Source organism: Temnothorax curvispinosus, unplaced genomic scaffold, assembly GCF_003070985.1.
Source record: "Temnothorax curvispinosus isolate PA1 unplaced genomic scaffold, ASM307098v1 QBEX01015018.1, whole genome shotgun sequence".
In the NCBI taxonomy this organism is placed as follows: Eukaryota; Metazoa; Arthropoda; class Insecta; order Hymenoptera; family Formicidae; genus Temnothorax; species Temnothorax curvispinosus.
Window position 1 is genome coordinate 618,719 of NW_020224798.1, and position 12,499 is coordinate 631,217.

The 12,499-nt window shown below is 39.2% G+C and overlaps 2 protein-coding genes across 3 annotated transcripts in view; both read left to right on the top strand.

Moving 5' to 3' along the window:
* Positions 1–401, top strand: part of LOC112465216 (protein PET100 homolog, mitochondrial) — a 923-nt gene extending 522 nt beyond the window's left edge. Inside the window, exon 2 of the mRNA XM_025032678.1 lies at positions 21–401. Coding sequence (XP_024888446.1) covers positions 33–266 — 234 coding nt within the window. The 5' untranslated portion in view covers positions 21–32 and the 3' untranslated portion in view covers positions 267–401. The remainder of the gene's footprint in view (positions 1–20) is intronic.
* Positions 402–704: 303 nt separating this feature from the next.
* Positions 705–5,587, top strand: LOC112465215 (ras association domain-containing protein 4). 2 transcript variants are annotated; one of them, XM_025032677.1, is made up of 11 exons: positions 705–1,072; positions 1,431–1,525; positions 1,616–1,746; positions 1,975–2,050; positions 2,130–2,270; positions 2,347–2,520; positions 2,585–2,807; positions 2,883–3,085; positions 3,159–3,441; positions 3,534–3,753; positions 3,818–5,587. In XM_025032677.1, the coding sequence occupies exons 1-11, from the start codon at positions 1,033–1,035 to the stop codon at positions 3,876–3,878; spliced, it is 1,647 nt and encodes a 548-aa protein (XP_024888445.1). In that variant the 5' UTR covers positions 705–1,032; the 3' UTR covers positions 3,879–5,587. The 2 variants fall into 2 exon arrangements, with proteins under 2 accessions (XP_024888445.1, XP_024888443.1); XM_025032675.1 differs by having other exon boundaries at positions 706–1,072; positions 2,585–3,085.
* Positions 5,588–12,499: the final 6,912 nt, after the last annotated feature.

A 12,499-nucleotide genomic window follows, 5' to 3' on the forward strand; every position in this document is an offset into this window, starting at 1 on the left:
ATGTTTTATATGTCCCGTAGGTACTTGAAAAGATGGGCTGGGTGTTGGAGGTAGCTAAGATGTTTCTCTACATATCGTTTCCCGTTGGGATATTTCACTATGTTAATCAGCCAGCCTACTTTGACAATGTGATAAAAGCGAAAGAGGAGTACTTCCCGCCCGAGAGTAGAAAGATGAACGAGCAAATGGAAAACTTTATTCGCGATTTTAATGCTGACGTTGAAAAGAAACGTCTGGACGCCTTGGAGAGCGGAAACAAGCAGTGAAGAAAATCTATTGTAATGTTTCCGACTGTGATACCGGTAGTGGAATTTACCATTTTTTTTGTAAATACGAGGATATCGAGGTATCTTTGGCACAGTCAGTAGTTAGAAATAAAAATATTGATAAAGATTGCTTTCAATCCTGATATGTTTCTATTGATGAGCTTTGAATTGGTAGGAAAATTAGTCTTCGAGCTCATTTTTCTTTTTTATTTCTTTAGTATTTTATTTTACGAAATTTATTATTTCTTTTGTAAGGTATCTTCACTGTAACATGCTTTTTTATTTTAAGATTATGTTTTTTAATTGTATTATGTAAGAGATTTTTTTTTATTATCCAAGAATGAATGTAATTGAGCAGAATATATTTTTATACCATGAAAAGTGTAGTCGCTTTTATGTTTTTTTTTCTGTTTTTGAGAAAATAACTATAGTACATGTCTTTGAAATTCTTTATAACGAATGTGTGTGTTTTACCACCAACAAGTAAATTTACGGTTCTTGTTACGACGTTTTAGGAGGACACGAGTAAGTCTAGGTGGCGTTTAACGCACACGGAGCAGAGAAAATAACGGCATGATGCCTTCCTCCAGTTCCTCCCTGCGACGAGGGTCACTATATGGCTAGTAACATCTGTGTAATTAACCCGCATGTCACTTCCAATGAGCGGAACGCTCCACTAATGTAAACAAAATGGTTTAAAACCATTTGAGGGTCCGACGAAAACACGCCCGTCGCCGTCCCACCAGGGTGCCGTTCATCCGTCACCATGTGGAAGTGCCACAAATGCGGGAAACCCGTTTACTTCGGTGAGTTGTCGCAATTTGCGACTCGCCGAGGCGGCGCCGTGCCTCGCTCCGACAAGTATCACTCTACTCGCGATTTGGAGCGATCGATGTGCCTCGTTACGGGACGTCGGTCGTGGGTGTCGTACAGGACGCTCGGTTACGCCTTTTATTGAATAAAGGGGAAATCGTATTCGTAAGGGAGTCCAAACGGTCGTCTATTGTCACTGCATTTGATTGTTTATAATATTTAAAATCGATATATTTGTAAGTATATTGTAAAAAAGAACAACGTGAAACCTGTGCTATCGTGTAATTTTTTATCTCAGAAAAGGAATTTAAATTTGGACATATGATTCGAACAAATATATCAACTTTTCAGCTGAACGCAAACAGTCTCTGGGGTATGACTGGCATCCGGAATGCTTACGGTGCGAGGAATGTGGGAAGCGATTGAATCCTGGGCAACATGCAGAGGTAATGCAAACCGATTGTTGTCCTTTTATGAACTGTGGATCACACGATAGATAATTCGTAATGCATGTTCTGTTACTATGCTGAAATCAGCATAAAGGCGTGCCTTATTGCCACGTTCCTTGTTATGGAGCTCTATTTGGACCTCAACTATTCGGCCATGGCACAAGAGTGGAATCACATACAAGCTTTGGAAAAAAAGAAAGTCGACCATCTTTGCCCAGGTAGATATACGCACAGAAATTTTTTTAATAATTTCATGGAAAATAAATTTGATTAAGATAGTATTTAATTTTGTAACTTTGTGTTTATTGCTTTAATACAGATCTAAGTAGAAAAATCTAATGATCTATGTTTAAAATAAATTTGTCTAATCGCATACAAAGATAAATGTTTTGTCATTCAGATAATTAACTATTTAAACAATTTCCTAAAGAAGAATGTCTTTTTAGATCGCATTTAGAATCCAAACTGAAAGTTTTTAATCAGTATTACGAAGGCAAAAGTGGAGGAATTCGAAGTCGTGAGGTAAAAAAGGCTTCTTGAAATATTTGGATTAAGTTCTTATAAAGAAATATCTATATAAACAAATAACGATCTGAAACAGGTTAACGGAAGATTGATACTAGAAGGGGCGTTGAGAATTTATTGGGGAGTCCGTGGTGTGATTCATCTGAAGGAAGATGACGATCAGCGCACAGTAGTTACTGCACGAAACAGAAATTCGTGCAGGCACAGTGTTTCTGAGGTTTGTCATTCTTATTTGCTTTAGAGTTTGATACACGTAATGATGTATCTATTTATTACATATTTAATTGTGCTAGGACGTCGAGGATGAAGATAAGGTAGATGAGCTGTCTAAGAGCACGTCAGACAGCAACACGGAGAACAATGCGAAGTCTGTTCCAACATCGCCCGATCACTTGAAAAGCCTCACTCTGCCTATGAAACTGGAAGTCAAAAATATGGAATGGGATGAGCTAGACGAGCTCCTACAGGTTTTATTTTTAATATTTATGTTTAGTTTATGAAACAGATATAAACTGGGAGGTATGCCCGTAGGTTGAACGAAAGGTCGAGGATGGTAACAAATTGTATCAGACGATGCCTGAGAATCTTCCGTCAATAAGTTCGCAATCTAGCGCGGATACGCCACCGCTCTCGTCTCAGTCGAGTCTCGATCGATCGGACTCCCGCGAGAACTCGGAAACGAGCAGTCCCAATCACCAGACTACTAGCCGAGACAACGATAGTAGTCTAAATAGCACGCCAACGCACAGCATAGGTAGTTCTTCCAGTACAGACACCCCTGTCTGTAATTTAGGAGCTTCTAATCGAAACGGTACGCTTCGAAGAGTAGAGTACTTCGACAATTTGGAGAAGAGTACCGGCAGTAAATCGATTAGCACCGACGACAGCTGGATCGAAAAGGGTTTGAATCGATCATTGTCCGGTCCTGACTGCCTTCAGAGACACAGAACTGATAGCGATACGGATTCGGTGAATTCTTTGCAATTCAGAGAAGACGACAATATGACTATGTCTACAGACAGCGGATTAGAGGTATTGCATCGCGACCATTTATTCCATCGGTTCTGTATCTTTGAGTGCACGTATCAATCTATTCTGGTGGTAGCTGGATGGTGTCGTTTTGCGTCGCAAACAAGGCTCCACTGCGATCAGACGACGTCCGGGCGGTAGACGACAATCGCGCAGTCGATTACGACGTCGTTGCTCGATCAACGGCCACTTTTACAATCGAGAGACCAGTTTCTTCACACCGCCTCACGGTTCGCAGATGTCCGTTTGGGTGACGAGTCTAGTGAACACGCAGGAAGTTATCAATCTTATGCTCGACAAGTACAAAGTCGATGCTAAGTCCGATAACTTTGCATTATTTGTAGTTCGCGACAATGGTGGTAAGAAAATTGTAATTCTTTAGGAAATTGAAATTTAGATTTATACGCGATTATATGTTCCTCCATCATATGCAATTTGTATTGTTTTCAAGAACAAAGAAGATTGAAGGATGATGAGTATCCTTTGGAAGTCCGAGTAGTCTTGGGTCCGCATGAGAACGTTGCACGGCTGTTTCTGGTCGATAAGTTGTCCACGCCTGAGATCAGCTCCGATGTCGCGCAGTTTCTCAATCTATCTCTAGCAGAATGCCATGGCATATTACAACGTTATCACTACGAAGAGGAACGTCAAATTCTCCTCTTAAAAGAGAAGTGAGTACATAAAAACAACTTGTGTCAATAAGAATCGCAATATTATATAAATTTGATGTTTCAGATACAAAGAGATGCGAAAAAGAATAAAGCAAAGAATGGAGGAGCTAAAAGTTCGGTTATAGGTAGAATGATGAATGAATGTCCGCGCATGGATATCCACGCAATTATTTTTATAAGCGCTTAAAACAATTTCTTTATAAAAAGAAATATTCATGTGGCAGGAATTTATAACTCATACTATACCGAATAAGTATGTATTGCAGTAGCATGACACAATTCACATGAAGCATTTTTGAAATATCGCACAATATGTGCCTGCATTTCAGTTTTGTTTGTAGCTTAACACTTCGTTATTACGTCCTCTTTCGTTTTGAATTTCTGTTGCATTTATCTATAATCGTTACATATGGAAATGCTATTAATTAAAGTATACTTTAATATGGACAAGGAGATCGAATCTCCGGTGATTTCATATCAAATTTTCGCGTTTATCGGAGGTAACATTATGTGATAGAACGTAATATGTGAAATATATTATTCTTATATCTTGTTATACAATTTTTTGAGTAATTAAAATTAACGGAAAATATAGGAATATTTTCAATTTATTTTGTATTGTAGGCAAGGCGATTAAGGATTCAAACAATATTGATATAAATTGCTATTGCTGCAATAGTTATTGCTTAAAAAGTTAATATTTAATTAATTTGATAAGCAATTACTATTAATTGCTTATAAAACAAACTAATTATATTGATGAAGAATCGAGAAAAGTTATATTCGATGTTTCTCTGCATGATTGTTATTTATAATCACGTGAAATTCTACTGTCACGATGGATGGAACATTGTGTTTTATCGCAATTTTTCAGCATTCCAACATCTTGATGAACTGATAAAACATAATAAAAGCGTATTTTTCTATCGGTTTTTAAAGGAGAAAACGAGAAGTCACTTTTCGAATAGATGTCGATAATAACTGTTAAGAATTTAAAGTCTTCTATCCTTTGCATGTCAACGTGGCCCAGGTATAAGTGGATACAAATATTACGTATTCAACCGTACCCGATTGCTTGTCAGATATACTCTGATATCGCAATCCGACTATTGTTACACGAAACAAATTGCAGGGCGCAAAACAAAATGCAGCACGCAGCAATTAATCGTCAGAATATTGTAACCGCGCCGCGAATCTATGGAATCGCCGTTTCAAGCTAGTCATGTTTCACGCTTAGTCACTGATATCGATTGCATCCATCCTATTTTCACCTAAAGGCCAAAAGCGACATATACTGAGCCACGTTTACGTACATTACAAAATACATTGTATATGCTCTTGATCTGCCAGTTTAGAATAATAAATAACGAGTACGTCATGAGATGCGTAATGAAGATATATATATAATTTAGTATATCTATATAGATAGAATTGTATTAAAGGATTATATAACCTCCTAGATTGTAGACGACTTTTATTAGCAGTAAAAAATGTAATCCTTATTATATATCAATTAACAGATCGCATTATTGTGACGCTAGAGTAAGTTCATCGATTCGCGCCGATTAACCGTTTTCTACTGCTGATAGATGAGTAAATATATACACAGGTGTATATATTTTTTCCGATTATATGTCGATTAGCCAGATAAAAATACTCCAAAATATAACCATGACGTATTGAGTGTGTTTTGCATTAGAACGGAACAAACTATGAAACTGTAAGTAAATATCTGAATATGAAACATTATATAAAAAGAAACCCGATTGGATCGATATGGATTTTATGTAAACGTCGTTGACAGAATAATAAAGTGATATGGTTGCTTCTTTTATATTGTACATCTTCATTTTCTCGAGTTAAAAAAAAAACGAAGTTGTTTCAGAGAGACTTACCTCATCTCTTTGAAGCATACGCGCGATTAATAATCGACCACAATTCCCACCTGGAATTATTCTCTTACCTTCCTCGAGATGAATCCTTCCTATTGAGAGTAGAGCGGGAGATCGACGAGGGAAGAACAAACATTGACATAGGTCTAAGTGAGATTGGACAGAATGTATTTATTTATCTTTAAAGTGTACGTAGAGTAAAGTAGATCAATGCAATCGTTATGAGTAGTATCGAATAGTAATTGTCATACGAGTTGCTAGGAACGAGTATGCATACCCACAACACCGAGGAGCTTCAGCCGCTCATTTTTTTTTCTTATTTTTTGTTTGCACGACACTGATATACATTAAACGTTACAAGATAGCAATAACGATTATCACCGCGCCAGACGTTCCATTATCATCATCATCATCATCATCGTCACCGTCATCATCATTTCGTTATCATTGACGTTATTCATAGTTACCTTACAGCCACAGCTTTATTACACGACTTACAATTCTTTGGCATCTCGCAGTGGACACCGGATTCAACAACAACGTACTACATACACGCAGACGCTCGCACCCGCAGATTTAAAAATATCACAAAAAACGCGACGCTTAATTACGTAACTAACGTAGTCCCGTTTTGAGATTTTGTAGAATTAATTGATTCGCGAGCGAATCGTTCGCCGAGTCAAGACCCGCGGACATTTTCGTTCTATTTTTATCTGAATATCGGGCGGTGTAAATTCGAGCTTTTATACACAAATCCGGCGGAAGTTACGTATTTGTAACTTGTGTAACGATCGCTCGTCCGACAATGGCAGGTCGTTGCGCGATCGTCCCAGCTTTCATCGAATGTTTCGCAGTTTTTTTTCGGGTTTGTAAATAAAATTTTCACGCGGAGTCCAAAACGTCTACCAGCGTGTCAATTTGACGCGATTCTGCTTCGCGAGCGCGTTATTTATTAAATATCCTCTTTAGCGAATATCCGGCGTGACGGCGCGATAGCGCATTCGACATCGTAGAGAATTCCCATTTATAGCCGGAATAAAACTTGCAGTTTATGCAATGCAGGTCGCGATAGTTAGACCGCACGATTAACGATCGGCGAGCACGAAATTCACATCTCGTGTGGAGGCTAACGATTTTTTTAGGGCCCTCGCAGTCAAATAACTTTATGTATTGTAATCCAATGTGATTTTTATGCAAACTTTTCATTTTTTTTTTTTTTTCAAGAATCATCGAATCGGCGCGGCGTTTTGGAAAGATAAATGTTTCATAATATGAATATAAAGATAAAATTTTTGTTGTCGCTTATACATTCGTGATTTATTGTAAGGAGAGTTAAACTTGTCTTTTGTATGACTTTTGTCTTCTATTCATGATTTTCCGCGATAATTTCTAAAATTTACAATTTTACAATTATCAAGCCATAAAAAAAAACATAGATAAAAGTTCCGCCGTTTGTCCGTTCAAGTCAATTACTGTTTCTGCTCTACAATCTCTTCGAGACTCGGCGAAGATTCGCATCGATTAGATAACAATAATTAATCGAGGCAACGTGCGAGCAATATTCTGCTGACAAGATTCTCGACATTTAACAAACAAATGAGAAGGCAGCGTTCGTCCCTCTCGTACCTCTGTCCTAACACGGTACGATCGTTACCTTTTCCAAGGCGAGAAATGAAATCGTCTCATAACTGCTTCCCCATATATAAAAAGTATCACTTCGTGCAAAGTCTATCAGTCTAATTTTTAGCACATTAAAAACGATCTCCTCCGATACCTGTTAAAAAAAAAAGAAAATAAAACAACAACGCATCTCCGTGGGCGACCTAAAGCACCTCGTCGCTTATTGTATTCGTCGATCATTTTGGCATGACACAAGAAGCGGTGGTCGATGGAAAGTCCTCTCGGATAGCGCGTCGGACTTTAAGAAAGCTAAAGGAAACGCATCATTTTTCCTCGCACAAGTTAAAACGTTAACAAGCCTCATTCGCACTTATTTCGCTTCGGAAAGGAAATAAAGGTAGGCCCGCCGAATCGCACTCCGAAATGTGCATCTGTGTCTCGCGCGATGGTATATAATATCGGGCACGCCGGTCCGTCGTCCATCCACGAGACGACGCCGCGAACTCGATTATCACAATCTGCGTGGCGTACATGAGCCTTACAAAAAATACAATACTTGTGCGCTCGCGACTTTGTATGTATATCACAGGCGACCGGCGTACCGTCGCGACGCGGCGCGGCTTCGTCGCGCTAATCGCGCACCGTCACTACTTGCGTTTTCCAGCCGCGATTTTCCACCCTCCCGTACACGCGGGCAAACTTGTACGTCGCGTGGAACGAGCGTGGAATTGGGACGGCGGAAGTCCGATTCGGCGGTCTGGCACCAAAACACCTCGCTATATATTACCGCTAGAATTCAAGTCGCAAAGTTCCAAAGTGCCAACTCGAGGGATTTTAGTCGATTCGTTGGTATAGCTCGGCAGCTACGGTGTCGTAGCTTCCGAGGAGAAGCGAAAGGGAGCAAGTCTCTCCCTGGAGAAATAAAGGTCAGCGTTCAGCAGACCAAGCCGCTGAGTAGCAGTCGAACGTGCGTGGCTCTTACTTTTAGAGCCAACCACGCAACGCATAGTGTTGATAAGACGAACTCAACAGTTGTATCTGCTGAACGCGGCCAATGACTCGCCAAAACGTGGGTTTTAGCGCGCCTCTAAACGCGTCTCGCATAGCAAATAGTCTCGTAAGCAAGATAAACGAATCGCTTATTATGTCAAAATATAAAATCGTACACAACCGCATAATTTCGTGAAAAATATACTTTTCTTGGCACATTTGAGACTCTTCGGCTTCAATCGAAGGAATATTAATTTATAATCGTGTCTCGCAATACGATTTTATATCCATATATAAGAATCAGCTGCCAAAACACTTGGGAAAGACATAGAACTCGTTGTACGTGATGATGTATGTAAATGTTGCTCGAAAGGGAAGCAAATGGAAATGGAAAGTACAGGAGATTCTATCCTGGTCGAATACATTATTCGCGCTTAAGTATTCGATGTGCTTTTTTTCATCTTCCATTCGTACGCACGTTTTCGCTCTCTCATTCCCTCCCACAATCTTTCAATATCGCATTCTCTCCTTCTCTTTTATTCCCCGTTTTTTCCCCTCCCCGGTATCTCGCTTTTCGTTATACCGTTCCACTTCTTATCTTTCTCCCTGCCATTCATCCTCATTTATCTTCGCTCGCTCGCTCGCTCTCTCTCTCTCTCTTTCTCTCTTGTTCTCTCGCTCAACAATAACAATTGAATATGAATTAGAAAAATAACATTATATCGTAGACAACAATTGATTACAATGTATATAATATATACCGGTAATAGAGTGGTGTGCTTGTTTCACACAATACTTTTATACTCCCCCGTTATTTAAAGCGTTACCAATGACGTGGGGCGCCGCGCTATATGGCTCATAAAACACTATAATTAATTCGTCGTCTCGTAATCGTTCGTTTAGCTTGGTCGATCGATCGTCGATCACGGATCGGCGCTCGCGATGGGGATCGGATTCAGGTGGGAGAGAGATTCGCACTTTTGTACCAACGGCCGTTTATATTATACGTAATTATATATCGAACGCACACTTCTCGAGAACGTGGCTGCGCGATCTACGCGTCGTGGATCACGCGATTGCTCGATCACGATCAACTTTAACGGATATGCATAAGATCGAAGTATCGACTTGATGCATATATGACTCGCTTTTAGCGCAACGCCCAAAAAAGCGTTGAAAGAAGATTTACGAGAAAGAATCTCGTATTTTCTTATATATTTGCGATTATCCTAATTATAAGCTAAATATATAAAACCGATCTTGCAATCTATAGATCTTGCGAAACAAGCTAGATCACTCCGCGAGTTATAATTAGTTATTTAAAAGAATTGATAATAAAACGCTGCAACAATTACTTCTAACTTTTTTTTCCAAAACACATTAACGACAATAAAATTAATTTATGTGTAGAATCTAGTGACGAGATTTCGAACGAAATGATTCGCGTTATTAATTCTTTCTCGTCGCTCCTTTATTTTGTCGTCGTTACGCGGACTTCTTCGTTTAAGTTGCGACACGATTGCAAAGCTCCGTTACAGCGGCAGAGCGCGCGCACCAAAGGTTCGCGAGATATTGTTTTCACACGTTGCTCCAAGTTCTCTTAATTAATTAGTTAGTTAGCCGAAGAGCCGGAGGGTCGCGGACGCGTTCTTCGCTTTTGCACGACAGCGCCCAGCGTCAATGGAGAATTCGTGGACAGATTTCGAGACGGCATACGATATTATTCTTGATTTCCTCTATACTCGCTTTTTCTCTCTTTCGCCCTACCTCTCCCATTCTTTCTTTCCTCTCATCTCGACCGCATAAACGCGTTTCATTCCGCCATCTGCCATTTACGAGTGTATTCATTTAATAAGCTAACACGTACTAACTACAGTAAATCCTAATTACGGCTTGTACGACAGACATTTATGTATATAATATATATATAATATTTGTGTGTGTGTTGCGCGCGCGTAATATTATATATATAGAATATTTGTGTATGTATATATATGTAATATATAATATTCATATATTACAGTTAGATTGCTCATTGTCAATTCATCGGTTTATCACATTTAGTACAAGTTGAAAAATATCTCTAACATCCACGCGCGGCGGCGCGGACTCGCCTTTCCCCGCGCGGGTCGCGCGCGTCCGCGATGCCGCATTGTATATATAATAAGTTGTCGTTAATTATGCTAGTTATTAAATTACAATTAATTATCTAACGGTAGGTACGACAAACAATTATGATAATACGGCCACGACTTATTAGTTCTCCTCGCGACGGCAAAGTGATTGCAAAATCGACTTTCGTTTAAGTTAAACGCGGAATCCTCCATTATATCGCCTTTATAATTATAAGCCTTTTCTTTATCGTCGATTTCTCGGTGAATATTTATCCGGATGAATCGCGCGCATGTTTATTTCAGCAAAGTCAGGTACTCGACGGACAGACGAAAATTCAGACGCTTCTAAGATCGTCATATCAGCCAAAAACGAAGGCGAAAAATAATGAAACAATGTATTTCTGCACGTGAAAATTTTTACAGAAATCTGTACATGTACATCTTTCCTCTTATTCAAATTGTTGTGATGTAATTTTGACACCCACGTAAAAAAATTAATATGTACTATGCATATATAATTTTTTGTAATAAGTATATCGTCTACGTTTCTGATCAGCTGGCTGACGTTAAATCAGCCGATGTATGTTTAAAGAGGAAGTAACACTCGCTTTTTTATCGCCTATTATTGCTGGAGCAACGATGCGCCGATAACGACGGATAAATTTAGTGTAGCGACGATTAAAAAATTTTGCTGAAAATCGCAAAGCGCGAGAATACATCAGATTGTACCGAAATATCTCTTGTCTTCCCGATCTCAACCTTTCTTTTTACACGTCGATAAAAAAAAGGCTCCGAGAGTTTCCTTAGGTTCGCTATTACATAGACCGAGGCTCTAAAACGCTTAACTCGCTTCGCGGTTTTATTTTTTTATGTATTTTTTTTTTCGTTTTAAATCTCTTTAGAATAGACACCGAAGACACCGAGAGAGACTCGAAGGAAGTTTCGAAAAAGGAGATAAAGTCCGTTCGACTAATTAGGTTCGAAAATGTCTGGCTACTAATAACGAGTCGAGCTACTACTTTCTACTTGTCGCACTGCGCACTACACACGCGTGTGTTAATGTAAACGCTGCCGCGTCTTCTTCTTTGTGTTTTCTTCTTCTTTTTTCTTTTTTTTTTTTGTCTTTTTATAACCTACGAGTAGTCGTTCCGTACGGACGGACCGACGGACACCGAGGATTGAGCAAACTGTTATTGCACGGAACGCGTGAAAATTGAAACACTCCCGAAAATTCCTCCTCCCCTTCCTTCTGCATTCTGCCAGCCAGCTGTGGGGGGATTCGCGAGAGAAGAGCCCGCATTGCCTAATTTCGCGCCTTTATTGAAATGATATCTGGAATTTTTCTGCTTGTAAAGATAAAAGAATGCCGAGTGTGTCTCGGAGAAATCAGATTTCCCGAAATGTTTCTCGACAGAACTTTAAGAGACCCCTAGAAACCCTAGATATATATATATTTTATTTTCTTTGAGCAAAGTGCACTTAGAATTGTCTGAGAAACAAGAAACTGTGTTACTTATTTATATATGTGAAATTAATTTGTTAAAACACTCGCATCTTTTTCTAAGTACATTGAGTGACTACGTAATGTAATCTACTGTGGGATTTTTCCCGAGAAAGAGCTTCAAAGGTGATTTTTAAGGAGAAAAAAAATTTGTTGGTAAAGAGAACTCGGCGGAAACCTCAATAACTGTTGAAAAAATAGCACGATAAATATGATGACTGGCAGAGACATCGCTTTTAAATTAAGGTATCAGATATTTCTCTTGTCTATCGACGTCTTTTTGTTCTTCAGACGAACGTAGATAGACGGTAGCGCGAGGATGTTCTCTCGTTGCAAAAACACGTAAATTATTCGTATCATTAAGACGGCCGGGATATTGACACCTCCCGATTAGTCGGGACGCTCTCTCCCAACGGATACGCGAAAGTACGCAATGGAGGATTTTCTGACGTGAATTGAGTCACTCGCTAGCCGGAGGTCTCTATCGATCAAACATTAACGGCGAGAGACCTTCTTACAGCTTCCTATCTAAATACACTTAGCATATACATATCCTCGGAACATAGATAAACCATTAAAAACATTGTATATGTTCCTATCTACCTATACACAATATATAGATATAATGT